General features: G+C 48.7%; 1 protein-coding gene across 4 annotated transcripts; it reads right to left on the bottom strand.

Moving 5' to 3' along the window:
• Nucleotides 1-1,711: 1,711 nt before the first annotated feature.
• Nucleotides 1,712-18,030, bottom strand: E2F8 (E2F transcription factor 8). 4 transcript variants are annotated; one of them, XR_011384657.1, is made up of 13 exons: nucleotides 17,893-18,030; nucleotides 16,635-16,763; nucleotides 14,648-14,929; nucleotides 14,112-14,268; nucleotides 11,907-12,221; nucleotides 11,538-11,699; nucleotides 9,894-10,031; nucleotides 7,985-8,188; nucleotides 7,622-7,709; nucleotides 6,849-7,380; nucleotides 3,419-3,551; nucleotides 2,907-3,230; nucleotides 1,712-2,535 (listed from the first exon to the last, which is right to left on the bottom strand). XR_011384657.1 is itself a non-coding variant. In XM_051851871.2 (13 exons), exons 2-13 carry the CDS (start codon nucleotides 16,647-16,649, stop codon nucleotides 2,353-2,355), a joined length of 2,604 nt encoding a protein of 867 aa, XP_051707831.1. In that variant the 5' UTR covers nucleotides 16,650-16,763; nucleotides 17,893-18,030; the 3' UTR covers nucleotides 1,712-2,352. The 4 variants fall into 4 exon arrangements, 3 of the variants coding, with proteins under 3 accessions (XP_051707831.1, XP_002708987.1, XP_051707834.1); XM_051851871.2 differs by having other exon boundaries at nucleotides 2,907-3,301; XM_002708941.5 differs by lacking the exon at nucleotides 17,893-18,030 and adding an exon at nucleotides 17,065-17,460 and having other exon boundaries at nucleotides 2,907-3,301.
• Between the last annotated feature and the right edge of the window lie 529 nt (nucleotides 18,031-18,559).

The following is an 18,559-nucleotide window of genomic DNA, read 5'->3' as shown; positions in this document are numbered from 1 at the left end:
CACTCTCATGCAGAAGCTGGAACTGTAGATTCCACGGAAGCAGAGGGTAGGGCAGTGGCCAGGAAAGGAAGTGGGCCTGGGGAGAGGGAGGTCAGATGATGAGTACAAAAATAGTTTGATAGTAGGAATGTTACAGTGTGGCTTTATAAAGAACTAGAAGGGGGGAGGGTATGAGGTTTCTCAGAAATGGTTAAGGAGACAGAAATGTTAACTATGCTGATTTTCTCAATGCATGTTGAATTCATGCACAAAATTATCACACTGCCTCCCACAAATATGCACAATTACTATTTCAATTGATAAGCAAGGAGGCCAGAAGACATGGGTTGAATGCTTTACATGCAGTAGCTCTGACTGTGCACTTAATGCTTTAACCTGTGTGAGCCTCAGTGACTTGGTCTCAGCCTGTGGAGGTAATGCATTTACGATGTCTGGCATGGTACCTGACAGTTAACAGAGAGAAAATAGATTAGGACCATGACCAGGAAAAGCACTTGTCTATTCTCAAAGGGCAGTTCATCCCATAGTTGGGGGTGGGGCTAAAAGGAGATGGACACTCAGGACTTTGCATTTCATTCTTCTTCTTGGAGCTCATAGGAGTGCAGTACGGTAGTTCCCTGAGTGTAAAGAAAATCAGATTCCTGGGACCGGCATTGTGGTGTAGCAGGTAGAGCTGCTGCCTGCAGTGCCGCCATCCCATTTGAATGCTGGTTTGAGTCCCTGCTGTTCCACTTCCAATCCGGCTCCCTACTAATGCTCCTGGGAACACAGATGATCCAAGTGCTTAGGCCCCTGCATCCACATAGGACACCAGGAAGAAGCTATTGGCTCCTGGCTTCAGACTGGCCCAACTCTGGCCCTTTGGGGAGTAAACCGGTAGAGAGAAGATCTCTCCCATCTCTCCCTCTCTCTACAGCTGCATTTCAAATAAATAAAATAAATCTTAAACAAACAAACAAACAACAACAACAACAAAGACCCTGATTCCTCACTGCTGTTTTCCCATCCCTGGAGAGGGACCATCCAGAATGTGTCTAAGAGGGTTGGCTGCAGACTCTTCTCAGTGGCGCCCAGCAGCCTGGAAGGGAGGTGGCCATGCCCGGCCAGAATAGGGAACACCCCAGCTCCTGGCTTTTATTCTAATCTCCCAGGATGTAGTGCAACGAATATGGAAGTTAGCTGGGTGTCTTGGACAAGCAAGGCATCTCTAACTTCTAAAAAAAAGTTGTGCTGGGGCTGACGCTGTGGTGCAGAGGTTTAAAGCCACCGCCTGCAGTGCTGGCATCCCCCATGGATGCCAGTTTGAGTCCTGGCTGCTCCTCTTCTGATCATCTGAAGGTGGCCCAAGTCCTTGGGCCTCTGCACCTGCATGGGAGACCTCGAAGTAGCTCCTGGTCCTGGCTTTGGATCGGCGCAAATGTGGCCATTTGAGGAGTGAGCCAGTGGATGGAAGACCTCTCTGTCTCTCCTCTCTGTGTAACTCTGACTTTCAAATAAATAAATAAATCTTAAAAAAACAAAAACAAAAACAAAAAACAAACTATGCAATATGGAGGGCCAGAAGGACTAGAAGGACTAGAAACATTGTGCAGACTTTGCACAGCTAAGGAAGCCCAGGACGTGTTTCTCCTCCCCAGAACGGCCTAATGAGATGAGATATATTCTAGTTTTCTCCCCCACAGGGCCCTAACTGGCCAATGAAAATGTGAAGTACATTTTAGAAAAGTTTTAATTTGAACAATTTATGATTAAAAATACATTTTATAAATAATTTTTCCATAGACTTGATTGAGGATTGTTGTGAATTTTACAAAAAGACATACTGCCACAACAAATTAAAAGAAATTACAAAAAATATAACTACAGCTGTCCTGTTTAAAAATACAACATTATACATCACACAGAGTTTTCTTTGTGCAAAACATTTAAGAGAAGGCTGTGTTAGGCTATCAAACACATTTACTCAAAGGGAAGTAAACTTTAATACAGTAACTTTGCATAATAGTATAGGCACAGCTCAAAAAAAAAAAAAAAAAAAAAAAAGAATCTTTTCTCCCTAAAAGTTAATATACCTTAGTTTAACATTTTGTAGGACTGAAGGCTGAACTTAGCTTTATACAAATATATATATATGTGTTTGTGTGTATTTAATATACATATATATACATATACTATATGCATATAGATGTATATAATTGTAAATAGGTGGGAAAACAGGTATCTGCTTTGACACTGAGAAAACCCTCAATGTATCTACAGCATTCTCAGAGTATATGCTCTCCCAATCAGTCTGTGTACATCTTCTCTATTAAATAACTCTTCAGAAAATTAACCTAGGCCAACATCTGTCAATTAGTGGACATCCTCCGTGGAAACTTCCAGTTTTCGCTGTGGGATAAAAAGAGTTCCTAAGGAAGTTTTATTAGCACCATCCAAATCCATGCAGGAGGAGCCAGTCAGCTTTGTTGGTCCACCCGGGGTACGAAAGAAATTTTCGGTCACTAAGTGTGACCCTTTGGGTGTCACAGGAACAGGCTGATTGGAAAAAGAGGAATGAGAAAAAGAAGTCAAACCCACACAGAAACAAATGTCCGAGCAGACTTGCCAGATGGCACGGGATGCATGTGTTACCATGTTGGGAAACTGGCAAATCCCGAGATCAGACGGAGAGTCGTACATTCTCAAGTATTTTTGTGAAGGGGGGACAAAAATCTCATGATAACCCAATATTGTAGACACACTGGGTATCCTTCCTGGGTTCTCCAAGGAAGATAAGCCTTTGATCCCCTCACCCTCCCATCTTCTCCCTCCCCAAAGCAGGAAAACACAAGTTGAGTTTTCCCATGATGAAGATACTGAAATGCACTAATTCAAGGAAAAATTAAATTCGATGGAAATACTCTCACCTGTTGTGTCCCCATCACAGCAACTGATTGTCCATTCAGGTGGTTCTGGCCTGGGGCTGGGGAGTCATAACTGCTGGCCCTTCCTGGCTGAGCACCTGCATTTTCTGGTATGACACTAACAGCCTCTATTCTTGGAGACACAGGCATGGTTCCAGGCCCAGGGCTCGCAGACACCTGCACACTGGGGGAGATGAGTCCCAGGTGCTGCAGGGTGAAGTTTACAATGGCTGAGCTGGGGTTCTGGACAGGAAGGGGGTGGCTCGAAGCGAGAGCCGGGCTGGTCCCGACAGGTACGGCTGCCACGGATGTTGGTGAGACCATTAGCTTCAAAGGTGTTACATGAAAAGAGGGAAAATTAACAGCAGTGAGTTCAGATGATGTCACTGGAATAACACCTGGAAAGAAAAGGGGGGAAGATATCTTAAAAGCCCAGGCATATTTGCGAGACAGCGGCAAGGCTTAAGTGAACTTGAGACTAGCCCATATTTGAATAGTGTTTTGCATATACTCACCTGCAATGGGGGAGCTGTAGATCCTATGGTTTGGGGAAAGTGTACCTGAGTTTTCTTTACTAGACAAAATGGACTCTGCCCCCAGGGATGAGCACTGGGTGAGAGGGATAAGGTATCCTGATGGGAACAAGGTCTAGAAAACAAGGAGGAAGGGTTTATTTTACACACAAATACGACAGGAAGAAAAACGGCCATGTGCCTCTTCCAGGACTAAATATTCCATGACTGGTGTCTCACCAGACAGAAACTTCCGACGGTATGGGCTACTGGCAGGCCAGCCATCCAGCCCCTAGAGGACAATCTTCTGCCACCCATTCCATTGCTTACCCTGAATACTACACATGGCCCGCTTGTTGAATGCCACCTGTGGTCTCAGCAAATGCTCCAAAGCTGGCACTGAGCCTGCTTAGGGTTAGGATTCACCCAGCACAACACCTTCACACCAACACCCTGACTCCTACTCTCAGACTTGTTGTCAATGGTGATGTGGCGCTAACTCTTAGAAGCAAGTCTCCTGCAGTTGAACACCGGATATGGCACTGCTGTGTTACTGGCTGACTGTTGTTGAATTATGTAGCATGGTTTTACCCAAGGTAATATTCTGAGGGATCACAGTCCCAGGGAACACAAACAGGCAATTACTTGATCCATGATCACATGGTTTGGGAAATGCTGAATTCAACAGAGGCAAGTGGTGCCTTTGTGAGAGGCTTTTCAAGAGACTTCAGTGACAAGAATTGTAAATGTCCAAGTGAGGCAAACAGGGTGCGGCGCTTCTCGGACTATCTGATAACTCCGTTTTTGTGGCCCGTTAAGGAGGATTAGTATTCAAAGAAAACATTTCAAGCCAATGTTGATTTAGAGAAGGCAGAGGCTAAACAATGGTCCATGAGCCAACTCCAACCTTGTGCCTGGTTTTGGAAATAAGGTGTTGCTGGAACATGGTCACGGCCATTCCTTTATGTATTAGACAGCTGCTTTCCTGCTACAGGTGCAGCAGAGAACACACAGCCCACAAAGCCAAAAATATTTGTTGTCTAGCCTTTTACACAAAGTTTGCTGACCTCTGTTCTGGACAATTGCAGTTCTCTCCTGGTACTTTTTCTAACACTCTTTGCTGTAACGATACCAAGCAGTCTTACGCTATGCAAACGAAGTTCACCACAGTTCAAGAATCACAGAGGAAAAAGAGAAGTGATGAATCCACATTAAAGATGCACGTGTTGTTGGGCAGGAGCTCTAGGCAATGACATTACATTCCACGCAGAGAAGGCCAGAGTGCCGGGTAGCCTGTACCTCCCACCACGCCTATGACATCACTGTCCTTTATCAGACAGGAAGCTTCTGCATGCGTGGCTGAGCTGCCTGAAAAGTCTGCTTTAGCCTTACCACGAGCAGGGCTGGCAGAAGCTAAAAGCAGCTCTTATAAACCAGTGGTCTGCCTTTTATCTTCCTTCCCGTCTTTCTTTTTTCCATTGTCAAAACAACAGTCCCCACTTTGATATAGCTGTTAATAGGTCTTTTCTTGGGGAACCAGCGAATTCAGAACCCACAAAGCTAAAACTGTACCGCAAGCTCTTAATTTTGTTCTGTAGGTGCTCAGTACTGGCGGTGCTTTGATAGTGGCAGGAACAGAGAATCTCTAAGGGGTAGATTTAGGTGATTTCCAGGTAGTTGCTCTCTCCTGTCTTTAGACACCCTCCTGGGGAACCCATTATCCTGACTGCTGGTTTACCTCTTTTGAGACTTCAGCAAAGCCCACAGTACTCTAATAACAATGATTTCCCAATTTGCAATAAACTCCTTTCATTACAAAGTCAAATTCTTATTTAAAAAAATCTGAACTCTTAAATTAGCAAAAGGAGTGAATTTACCATACTTCCCCTGGAATGTCATCTCTTCTAGCCTAGGACAGCCTCCTTGCTGCTCTCCCTATCACGTCGTTGTGTTTTGTTTCCACTACGGCTCTTATTACCCGCTCCCTGACAGCCTGTGTTCCCCTGCAGCCTGTCTTCTCCCTACCTTGGGAACAGACTGTCAGTAAACATTTGTGGAATGTATTAATACAGGAGTCTCTCATTTTCTTTGTTTTGCTCAGTACATGCTAAAAGGAAATGGTCAAAATGCAGCCGTAGAGATGAAGGAAAGAGGCAGAGGGACTTGGAAAATCTATCCACAGAAAAAAACTTAATCCTGAATAACTAAGTGAGCAACAGGGGATCAATACTCAACCATACCCATTGGCCCAAGGAGATTATAGACCTCCCAGAAAATGGGATCAGGCCAAAGCCTTGTGGGTTCCCCCTAGCACGTACATTAAATGCAAAGTGACACTGTGTAAGATAATAGATGGTTACCATGAGGCCATCCTCAGGGAAGATTTGAGATACTCTAAGGCTCCTTTAATAACAACAGTAACAGATGATCATACCCTTCAGCTTACAGGGTGTCTTAAAAGGATCACAAACTCCTTTCTGTAGCACATCCTGTAACAGATTCACTTAACCCTGCAAAAACGGCAACACAGCCATGGGGCAAGTGGTCAAAAGCAACCACCGCCAAAGGCACTGAGTATTGGGTTAGCTGTGATCAGAGCTGAGTTTTCTACCCAGTAGTTCATCAGGAAACTCTAGTGCAATGTATTCTTTATAGATGGAGAGCAAGAGGTTTAGAAGTAAAGTAACAGTGGGGCAAAAAGAGAGATTAACTTCTGCTTCCTTGTTTAGTGATATTTATGGGATGATAAAGTCTTTCATATATAATGGTCCTAAGAGAAGAAAATGAGATGCTGTCTCTAAAAGAACGTGATGCCTACGAGGTCTGGTTTGTGGGTACACATCAAATAAATAGTAATTCTTTCTGACTGATCTCCCTCTACGAACAACAACAAAATGATCCAGAAAGGCAACCTCTTTAGAAACCAGTGCATCCAGTGTATCTACAGTTTGCCAGCAGCACTTCCATTCTGCTGTTTACACAAAGGAGAAATTATGTTTAAATTCTAGGTTGAAATTAAAGATAGGGAAACCATGCATCTTCTACGCAACAGAGGCCAGTTCAGTGACATCAAGCAAGCCATGAGGGGACGACTCAGAGAGCAGGAACTACAGGAGCCCACGCCTGCATCCATTCATTCGGGTTCTGTCTGCTGGGAAATTATCTAGGACTTGCGTGACAGGTGTTCACATTCCAGTGTGTGAGGGAGACCCAGACTTCATGACTGCCACCCACGGAGCTTTGGAAAACAGCTAGTCATCCCCTCCTACCATGGAAAAACGGCCCCGCCGTCATCCCAGCCAGGGGATTAGCTGTCTGGGGCCTTGTTTGGATTCTAGGATGCTAAGGAATATCTCCTTGGTCTTCTGACCAACATCTCCTCTAGTCAGCAAGGGAATTCCTGAAGCTTCGCACAATGTAAGGCTGTACTTACTGCGGAGACATTTTCAAGTCCTTTCAGGTCCTCTTTAAATTTCTTTTTGGCACCACTGTCCTCGGGCACGCCCGCCCTCTTGGGGCCTCTTTCTCCAGCTGGCTCCCTGTTTCGGTTCTTTGCCCCTTGCCTCTCTGGGGCTGGCAGCAGGCTTCCAGGCGTGGAGGAGCCACTGGCCTTGGGGGCATCGCCGGCTGCCTTCTCGGCCGTGGCATCTGTGGAGTCTTTTGATCCAGTAGTTTTAGAAGAATGGGTGGGGCAGAGTGTTGGGCTCAGGCCTTGGGGTGGCGTCACGGCCTGGGCTTGGGCAGGCTGCAAGTAGATGGCATAGGATGGGCCCGCAGGGGCCTGAGGTAGGATGACGGGCAAGGCTGAGGACAGCGGGCTGGGGATCAGGGGCACCACCCCCAGGGGCTGGATCAGGGATGGTGCCGTCAGCTCTAGCTCAGCATTCGCAGGGGGGTCCGGAGGAGCCACTGGTTTGCAGTGCCCTGACCTTGCCAGTTGGGCTTTCACTTTCTTTCTGGGTTCGCTAGAAGAGAAGATTTAAAACATGACACAGTGGAAATTTTCTCTGGAATGTCTACCTCTTTTACGTCTCAGATTGAAGCCACACTTTTCAGAAACTGGCAGATAGTTTGTTATGATCGAATAGGAGATACAGAAAAGATTATCCCTCCAGTTTCCAAGGCGAGCCTAGTCTCTCATCAAGTCATCCTAGTAGCCCAATGCCAAATGATTCCCCCACTTGCTCCAGAGCACCGCCAGCCTACCTTGAATGCTCTTCCAGCTGCATTTTGCAAATAGCCGCGAGCTGAGCCATCTTGTTTGGGAAGGGCGTGGAGTTCTGAGAGCTCTCAGCTGATGACACAGAAAGGGAAGGGGCAGTTGGTCAACGCTGGAGAGTCAAGTGTGCGTGTGGCTGGGACCTCCCTAAAGGCACAGGGACAGAAAACGCGCACCTCCCGGGAAGCCGCACAACCCCGCCCGTTTGCTTTCTATCCTGCAGTCCAGACCAAAGTCAGGCTGCAAAGGGCTCTGGGAGTCTGGACATGAAAGCAGTTCTCTAACAAGTGTCACCGGGGACACGGAAGCTGACGGCCACGAGATGAGCCCCGAGGGGACTGACGACGCACCTTTGTTGGTCTTCACAGGGCTACTGGGAGCAGAATTTATCTTCCTCCGGTCACTTTCTATACTCTTCACCAGCTTGATGAGAGACGGGTGGCGGGTGAAGCTGGCCTTCCCGCGTGTGGAGAAGAGGTTTTTGGCACAGCTCTCTTTGGCAGACCGCCTCACCTCCCAGTCCGAGGGGGTGAAAGGGACGAGGGGGCTGGGGTCTGAAACAGAGAAAGGTCCATGACATGGGGGGCGGGGGGCGTTCAGCAGCCTCCAGAGATCTGAAGTGGACATGCGGTTCTAAAACAGTTTGAGGGACAGAGTGGTGACAGTGACAGAGCACCGACTATGTGGCAGGCGCCGCTGTAAGAGTTTAACATCCATAACCTTATTGAGCCATTAAATGACTTCTACTTCACATTTTAGCACGTCTGGAACTGCGCTGCACAGCCATCCCTTGGTGTCCACAGGGGACTGCTTCCAGGACCCCTGTGGGCACCAAAATCTGAGGGTGCTCAGGTCCCTTAGGTAAAATAGCACAGTATGTGCATATCAAGTATGCACATCCTGCCATACACTTGAAATCATGTCTGGTTTACTTATAATAACTAATGCAATGTAAATGTTATGTAAATACAACACAAATGCTAAACCGATTTGTTTAGGGAATAACGACAAGGAAAAAAAAACAGCTGTATGTGTTCAGTAGAGACACCAATTTTTAAAAACAGATTTTCTTGGCACTGTGGCTCAGTGGGTTAAAGCTGCTGCCAGCATCCCATGTGGGCACTGGTTCGAGTCCTGGTTGCTCCACCTCTGATCCAGCTCTCTGCTTATGGCCTGGGAAAGCAGTGGAGGATGGCCTAAGTGTTTGGGCCCCTGCACCTTCATGGGAGATACAGAAGAAGCTGACTCCTGGCTTCAGCTTGGTCTTTGTGGCCATTTGGGGAGTGAACCAGTAGATGGAAGCTTTCTCTCCCTCTCTCTGTAAACCCTACCTTTCAAGTAAAATAAATAAATCTTAAGCAAACAAAAGAAACCCATATTTTCTACTCTTGGATATATTTGAATCCATGGACACAGTGGGCTGATTAAATCTTTGGCTGTGCCATGCCGTTTTACAGTGTATTTTTGCAGCTTTCCTTTCTGAGTGATACAGAAGCTGTGCATCTCACCATCAGTGGAGTCTGGGATCTGATGAGATATGGAGGTCCTCCCCACAGCCATAGGAGGTGGGGACTTCTCAGGGAAAGCATCACCGTGTCCAAGAGGACAGCTGTGACCCTGACACCAACCAAGCCACTCAGGGTCTCCCAGCCAGTGCATATCGGCCTGGTCAGTAGGGCCCAGAGCCTCTACTCCAAACTTTGGCACCACTGGCTCTCTCTCTGACATTGTATGCAAAACCACAGTCACCCTGCACAGGTGCCCCTGTCCTCCCCATTTCACACGTGAAGAAATCCAGCTTCAGAGAAGAAGCCCGGGCTGCACAGCCGGTAGGCGGCAGAGCTGGGCCTGGACCCACGTTCTTGCCATTTGCCGCTGATTCTGGGCAGGGGTCCTTGGTGGGATGTGAAATGCGAGGATCGCAGAGTCAAGAGGAGGACGAGAAATCCCTGCGTCCATACCAGCACGGACTCCTCGAGTGATCACCCAGCACCATGAGAATAACAGCAACAATCACTGACAGTGTTTCAGGTCCTTCCCCGTCCAGACTGTACCTCCTGCACACAGCCTGGGGAGTGCTTACGGCCTGGGGTTGCTGACAGGGCCCGCAGCTCACTCTCTACACTGGCACTCATGTTTGTCTTTTCAGCCATGTTTGTACGTAGCTTCTGCGTGGGGGTGCGGCTAGGAAGGGGGAGGGAGAATATCTCCTGATGGACCTCAGTTCAAAATAGTGAAGCAAAGGAAGAAAACACATACCATTGGCATTTGGACTGATTTCCGGGCCTGTCCATTTAAATGCTGGTTTTCGGCCTCTTTCCTCTGTAACGTGAACTTTCTTGATAAGATCCAGGCTACTCAGAACATTCGCTATATCATATAACCTCCTAATTTTTGCTGGAAAAAAAAAAAAGCATATTTGATTTGACTTGATTCAATGGAATCATCAAAGATCAAAGGATTTTGCTCCATAAGGACTTCATGTATATTATAACAGCTATCCTAACCATCAGTGTTGGAGAAACGGAACTCCTTTTAAGTTATGCGACTGATACTGCTTTAATTACAGTAACAAGAAAGGCTTTAAATATTTAGAAGACTCACGAAACGACAAGAAAACATACTGAAAAAGGAAAAATGCCTTGATGAGATGATGCTATGGGGACCCACGTGACAGATTTTGATAAAAGGCCGCTTTCCTGGCTATCTTTTAATGACGACCTGCACGAATCTCACACACAGCAATAAAGTATCAGTGACAACCGCCTGGCTTGTTTGCTCTCTACACTTCACAACAAGATTTAGTTAACACCATAAGCATGGAAAACCCCGTACCTCACAAAATGTGCAAGTTTTTCTACTGGCCTTTTAGAACATGTTGATTCTACAACTCTCCTGTGCCCTGTTACACAGGTCTGTGTTTACTTCCACGTCAACAATACACAATTACAACCTGAGTCCCCCCTCTCAGGAGCCAGGCTGGGTGGTTCTAAAATCCCAGGGGATTCCACAAATGACCCATGTGTGACTCATTCCTGGCATAGTTTCCGGGGCTGTGACTACCCAGTGATACAGGGAGAGCTAGGTAGGGTGACGCAGAGGAAAGCAGGCAGCCCGGCCGTGGGATCAGGGCTTGGTTCCTTGAACTGCGATCTCCCAGGCCAACTGAGCACACTGCTGCCTCGGCTCTCTACGGAACTCCCTCTTCAGGGACACACTGGCAACCTGAGGATGTGCGAATGTACCTCCCTGGGGCTTCCCAGCATGGGAAGACGTCTGTGTGAGAGTGCCGCAAGCATTGCCCACGGCCTCTCTGGCTGCTCGGGGTGCCTGTTCCTCACCCGCCAGGCTCACCCGCAGCAGAGAACTCTCCCCACCAGCGGGGCACCCCTTCCCACACCTTCTCTCTGCTCCTTCTCCTCATGGCAAGCCCACCAACATCTGGCACAGCCGTGAGGGTGGAACCCTGGCTTAGGAACTCAGTCTGCAGAGAGCCTGGCCAGAACTGTCCCGTCCCTTCAAAGTGGCGCAAGAACTGTGCCACAGGTCACTTCAGGGGACAACTGTCTGAGTCACGCATCGTCTCCTGTGTCAGCGTCAGGAGAGCGAGCAGAGACCTGGGGTCCAGCCCCACCTCACAGCTTACTTCTCAGCATTTAGAGATCAGACACTAGATTCTAAAATGGGGACCACGCTGTGGCATAGATCAAAGGGTCAGACAGATGAGAACAGCTGGACCTATCTTTGAATCCTGATGTTCACAAGAGCAGGACTGCCATGGCTTCAAACAGAAGACAATAAAGCAAAACCAGAGATGTGCCTGTGAGCGCAGTACACTCGGAAATCAGTCTCAACCGAGATCTTACTAATAGGGCTCCGACTTGCGGCCGTCGCGACACTTACTTTTGAACTTGCTTTTATCCAGGTCTTCGACGTGGTCCTCCCCAATTAAAATCTTGGCAGCAATTTCCAGGCTCACTATCTGGGGCGTTGACACCAAAAACAGCATCACAAATTTCTGGCTCATCACTCGTAAAGACTTGTCTTTGCGGCTGTTGACAGAGGCTTTGGAGAAGGATGAGTATTAGAGAATTAAAATTCATGAAGGGCCAAGTGACTTCTAAAGTAACAAGGCTAAAAATATCACCACCTGATCACACGGCTGCCAACTGCAGCGCTTCACCATAAAGGCCTCAGTAGCTTGAGAGCAGTGTTCTCCAAGGGACTTTGCTTTAGACCTTGAGAAGGGCTTTCACTATTACCATCACTCACCTGCCCGAAATTCCACTCCAGGGAGTTCAACAAAACACATGTCCGGGTGTCCGTTTTGGCCCGTGTTTGATTTGATGATGTGATCCTCGATACTGTAACTCTTAATGAAGTCAAACTCTTGTTCGTATTCTTTCTTTTTGATCATCATAATCTGCTCAGCGTACTTATTCTCCTCCCCGACGGTCTTCAGGGTCCCGAGCGTCTTGTTGAGGTTGTGTCTCCCGTGCCAAGTGTACCTGTTTTTGGCAAGACGGCTCACCATGTGTAAACTCTCTAGAACGTTCACAATATCGTAAATTCGTCGTCGCTCAACATCTACAAAGAATGTGCAATTGAATTCAGATTCAGTTTCTGGAGTGGATGCGCTTTTAGCAAGTCCTGTTATATGACCCCGAACCCACTGACTAATCAACTATGGAAGAAAAATTTCTTCAATCCAAACACATTACAAAAATCTGATTTTGAAAGGTAGAGTCACAGAAAGAGAGGGAGAGGTAGAGAGAGAGATCTTCCTTCCATCCACTGATTCATTCCCTAGAGGGCCTCAATGGCTAGGGCTGGGCCAGGCCAAAGCCAGGAGCTTGGAACTCTATCGGGGTCTCTCACATGGGTGCAGGGACCCAAGCCCTTGGGCCTTCTTCTGCTGTTTTCCAGCCCATTAGCAGGGAGCTGGATTGTAAGCAGAGCAGCGAGAATGTGAACCACTGCCCATATGGGATGCTAGCATTGCAGGCTGTGACCTCATCTGTTGAGTCATAACACCAGCCCCTAAAATTACCTTAACCTAAAACTGAAGAGATAAGCTGAGCGGCTAATATATTTTGAAATACAGCTTACCCTTCTAAGAATTTGCCTTCTAAGAATTTCTAAGAATGTGCAATCTAAACTCATCTACTCTTCGCATGGACTTAAGACTCTACATCACCAGGTAGGATGTACCCTATCTTTCAGCTAGTTTCTCTTGGTCACCTATTGTGTCCAAGCAATGTTGTAGATTAGGATACATTGTGAACAAAACTCTTATGGCACTCCCCTTCCAGTGACAGACACTGAGCAAAGGGACTAATAAGCATGCGATGAGCATTCTGTTAGAACGCAGTGTGCACTGTGGAAAAAAGAAAGTGGAATGGGTAGAAGGATCAGGAGTGCCGGAGGGGTGCCGGGCAATTTTCAGTTCAGTGGTCAGGTGGGGCCTCAGTGTGCTGTGTCTGAGCAGGGATGTGAAGGAAGCAGGGCAGAGAGCTCTGAGGCCCTCGGGGGAAGGAGCAGCCCGGGACGGAGGCCCGCAGACAAGCGCTGCTCTGGATGCATCCTTCCTAAGATTTGGGAAGGCTGAGTTCATCAAACAGCTAGCTGTGAGTCGACAATGAAAGGAAATGTCTCGAGCAAAGAATTCTGACACTGCGGAGTATTGAAAGCCCAATTTAAATAGACTCATGGAGGTTACAGAATTACTAATATATTAACGGTAGCTAAAAAGTAAGTAAAATTAGACACACAGACATGAACATATAGGAGGGTTTTTATGAAACTACATGGCTTTTGCATGTTTCTGAAATATTAGTACTTTGTACATATCATGTGATTTTTATAGGCAGGTGTGTGTGTGTGTGTGTGTGTGTGTGTGTGTTACAGAGGTTATACGAGGAATGGGTTAGGAAGTATGGAATTTGGATAGTAAAAACTCGATTTTGCTATTTTCTGGCTCTGTTCCCTAGGGTGACCAACTACCTAGCTGCTCCAAGCCTCTGTTTCTTCCTTTTGAAAGTGCAGATAAGAATACCCACCTCACAAGTTCAGGGTGAATGTTTCCTAAAGCTGTTTGGTATATATTAGGCTCTCAATACATGTTGCCTCACTCTTTCGTATTACTAATTTGTAACTTTGGAGAGGAGGTTCATCCCCTGCCTTTGGCTCTGCAGCTTGCTTGTGAAACAAGCTGTAAAACAATGTTGCCTTCCTTTAAGCTTTGGAAACAATCTATAGTCAGAAGCACTCTCCCACCCCCCACCCCCAATCCCAGGCTTTTCTGGCTTCTAAGATCCACATTAGAAACAGTGGCCTTTATTTTCAAATGAAGGGGGTTTCAGAGATTGTGCCATCCCCCCAACCCACTTACTTGTATCACTTACAACCCCCAGCTGGAGGAGCCAGAGTCTGAAGGAGTTAAGTCCACCCATTCCAGTGCCCTCTCTGCATACTTACTAAGTTCTTCCGCCACTTCATCCAGACAGATGTCATTATTCACAGCAGGGTTGGGATAGTTAGGGTAGCGCGCTAGGAACTTATGACACAAAAGTCCTAAACTTTTCTCTTTTCGACTCGGTTGGGATTTCTCATATTCATCTCCGGATAAGTGTTCCTGCGAAAGACAAGGTAAACAATGTCTTACTCAGCCACAAAACATGACAGATTTATGTGGGGCATCTGTACTCGGTGACTAACACGGCTCACATGCACGCTGGCCTTCAACAGCTGCATGGTTTAGGTGGGGGGGGAGGGGACAGGTAGGGGAAGCCAGAGACAGAGAAGTTTGAGATGAGAAATAACTGGATGGTTCCGAATGCTCCCTGCTCCTGCTGTATTTGGTGGGGTCTGAGCCCTTCTGTGGCCTGCAGAATGGATACTATCAGCTATGGGTGGTGACGCCTTCAATTGCTGGTATCCATAGAAGCCCCAGCCTTTCCGTCCAGCCCCCCACCCCTATCTCCCACCCGTCTCCCAGTCCTGGGAAAACCTACGTGTAAACAGTCTTTGACCTCAGGTAATCCACTTCTGTTGTCGAATAACCCCCTTTTCTGATCTCTGCTGCGGATCTCAGGGCTCACGGCACTGATAAGCATCTTCAGGTTGGCCGTTGGTGTCCAGGGCTCCCCTTGGGACACTTCCTTGGGTTTGGTGGGTGTGGTTAAAGAGCCAGCGAAGTCGGGCTGGAGCTCAGCCAGCACTATATTTGCTGCAGTGGATTCTTTCAGAGGTGTTTTCATCAATCCCCTTTTATGTGGCTCAAAAAAGAGATTTTCCTGGTGTTTAAAAAAAAAAAAAAAAAAAAGCAAATAATTAAATCAGTTGTGAAGCAGGGTTTAGCAGACAGCTCTTGACTCTGGAAATTACTACAATGAATGGACTATGGAGAAGGAAAAAAATGTACAGATGATGAAGTTAATGAGCATATTCCAAAACCACTTGACACTGCTCATTCACATCATCGTATTTCCCATTTTTAATTATGCCAGACCTAAATGGACCTAAATATTTCCATCTTATGTTGCCAGAATTTTTTTTAAGAACTTGAATTAAAAATGATAACTTTTGACTTTATTTTTGAAATAAGCTGAGATTTAGAGAAGGTACAGTGCTCCCATGAAGCCTTCGTTCATCTTCCCCTAAGTGGCCAGATGTAAGTGATCCTGAACTCCTAGAAGGGACTTTTGCTCACCGCACTATAATAAGCAGTGGCCTCCAGGGCAGAAACCATTATCCAGCTTGCCTGGTGGGTGTATGCAGTGGGTGCTCAATAAAACACCACTCACGTGGGAGAGTCAGGGGGTCAAGGAGATAAAGGCGAGGGTGAGCATATGATCAGGCGTACCAGGAAGATCCAGAGTGCCTGGAAGCCTGACCTCTCACTATTAGAGTCGGATCCTTGAATACCCAACCTCTCACTGTACGCATGGAGAAAGTGGGGCACAGAAAAGTAACACTGGCTCCCCAGTCTCAATGCCGGCTCCTGGTAGCCCGGGGAGTGCCCCTGAGGCAGAAGAGGATGAAATACCAGCAGTTCATAAGTACGGCTACTGGAGACCAGGGCACTCACACGCTCCTGCCACCTAGGTCTGCTCTAAAGAAAATGCTGGCAGCATGAGTGAAGGACCAGAGTTCTGCTGATGCCTCAGAACAGGAACGTGGATTGCTGGGACCGTTTTCCAGGTCCGCGACACCGCTGGTATTTTTAATGAATCCTATGTTCCTCTTGTGTGGCGGAGGACACCCAGGCTGAGTGATGTCACATAGGACTGGGACCTGGGTCTTTGCTCTTCAGGTAGGGAAGCTAGACTGGTGGAACCAAGGGGGTGGGAGTGGGGGTCCTTGCCGGCAGGTGTTCTGACCCCCAGTGGATTTTGTTCTACAGGCTGCTGTCCTGTGTCTCAGACTATCAGGAGAAATAGTACTTCTCATGTTTGACTAACATCTAACATTTTCAGGAAATCTGCAACTAATTTCACTTAAAAAAAAAATCAGATGTTGGACACCAACCTAAGACACCCTTACTGAATTCTTCTATAATTTTGCAAAACCTTTATGTCATAAACAGTGTTTTGAGGTCCCAACAGTTAAACAAGTTGACAATTTGAGAGAAAACTATCTTTAAAAGAAAACCAATCTCACATCATGGCCAATGCCCTTTCTGACTTCCAACTGCTCAAGAACTCTTAGAAACATCACGATGTAACTATGAAATTTTTATTATTCTTAAAATTACCTCTTATTTCTGTTCACGCCTCTGTGATGTCCCGCACAAAATCATTAAAAGCTAGAAAGATAACTTTAACTCCCTGCTAACCTACTCCCCTTCCAACATGAAGTTTCTTTCCTTCTGGGCTTTTCCAGAGGCTAGCCAGAAAGAGATGTGACACGAATAAAATACTGGATAACGAAAAACTGTGCAGTTAAACGGACTGCATCACATTGAACACTGGAGCAATGACGACTGAAGACAAAAAGTACCTTTTCGTTCTCCATGCTGTAAATTTCTCATGCATTTAGAGTTTCTTTGAAAACGAAAAATCTGGAGATCCTCCCGAAATTCCCAACTGTTCAAGTAGGCCAGTCGATTCTATCAAAAATTGTAATATCCTTAAAGGACAAGAAGGGATAGGAAAAGTGAGAGGAAAATAAGAACCAGGAGACCTTCTTGGGACATTCCTCCGAGGGCCGGAGAGACCGCGGGGACCCAGCCTAACGAAACAAGACCAACGAGATGCGCATTTCATCCCCCCGACGCAGCCCGGAGCCGCAGAAAACTTCCCGACAAAAACGAGCAAATTCGTGCGGCACGCCGATGGGCTGTCACGAGGCATGCAGCCGCCAGCGCGACCTGCAGAGGGGGCCGCAGCTCCTCTGGGACCCCACCGACGCGACGGCAGCAGGCACCCACCTGTTCAGGGATCTGGGCTGGGCCCAGGTAGCTGCACACAAGGCTGCATCTGGCTGCCTGGATCTCTCCCCTGAGACGCACGTGTACAGGCTCAGCAGTGAAGGCTTGCAGCAAGCTGCTAGATGCAAAGCTCCCAAATTCAGTCCCTAAGCTCTAAGCGCGCTGCTGGCCATTTAAACAGTGCCTCATGATTAAGACTTTTTTTTAAAATATATATATATATATATAAAGACCTCCTTAAAGATGCGAAGCGATAAGGCACTCGCTCTTCGGGTGGCCGGCGAACGCTACGATCTGGACTCCACCACCGCAGACTGCCTGCTTCCCGCCAGGCACCCAGGTGCAGCGGCCGCGGCCACCTTCTGCGCGCCCCGCGCTCTAGCCCTCCTCCCGGTCACTCGCCCCTCCCCCCAGGCCCCGTCGGCCCGCCGCCCGCCCGACAGTTCCCGGACAGCATCCTCGCGGTTTCCAGGGAAACGGGTCCCGACCAATCAGAGAGCCCGTCGCGGCCCCGCGATTGGTTGGCGGCACCAGGGGCGGGGCCGGACCTTCCGCCTTCGATTTAAAAATTTGGCGCGGAAAGCCGGACCGTGGCCGGCGCCGCCCCTTAGCTGCGCGGGGCTTGAGCGCGGGCAAACCCGCGCCCGGAACCACGGCATCCCCGCCCCTCCCCCTCGCTCGCCCCCGCCCCTCTGCGCGGGAGCCCGGCTCCTCCCTCCACGGCCCCCGGCGGGGCGGGAGGCGGGAAACGGCCGCCGCCGCCGCCCGCCCGAGCCCGCTCCCGGTGCGCGGCCGGCAGGGCGACGCGCCCCTCTGCGTCCCGCTGACCTGTCAGTCCGCCTCACGGTCGGAGCCGGCGGGGGCCGAGCGGGGGGATCCTCCGCACCCCTTCCCCGCCCGAGTCCGGGAGCCCGCGTGTGGGGCGATCGGTCCGTCTTTCCGCCGTGCCGAGGTGGGTGCCGGGGGGGAGGCGCCGGGGCCAGGGTCTGGCTGGCCGACGGGCGGGCGGAGGGAGCGTGGCCGTCCTGGAGCAGTCAAGCCCCCGATTTGAAATTAACCCGCTCCCGGCGCGAGCCGATCCCGCGGGCGGGGAAGGCCGCTCCCCTCCCCCACGCCCGCTCTTCCCGGCCCCGGACCCTGCGCACCAATCCGAGCCTCCCGGCCCCGGCTACGGACGAATCAGGGGCGGGCGCCGCCCTCTGGGCCCGCCTCCGCGGCAGAGTTGGGGGAAAGTTCTGCAACTTTTTTCCTTTTTTTTTTTTCGTTTTTGCTTACGCCCCTTCCCCTGGCTCGAAGTAGGGGAATGATATCTGGCCCGCCCAGGGCTCGCGGGCTGGGACGCGGGCGCCCGGCGACTCCCGGCTTGGGGCCATCTCGCTGCCTGCCCAGTCCCAGATCCGCTCACCTGCCCTGGGGACCCCCAGCAGGATTCCTCCCGTTCCATCCTTGGAGAGCATTTTTATGCTGCCCAGCGGCTGTCCCCACCCGGCTTCCC

Source organism: Oryctolagus cuniculus, chromosome 1 (genome assembly GCF_964237555.1).
Source record: "Oryctolagus cuniculus chromosome 1, mOryCun1.1, whole genome shotgun sequence".
Lineage (NCBI taxonomy): Eukaryota > Metazoa > Chordata > Mammalia > Lagomorpha > Leporidae > Oryctolagus > Oryctolagus cuniculus.
The sequence above is the reverse complement of the archived record's forward strand: the minus strand, read 5'-3'. Positions and strand labels throughout refer to the sequence as shown.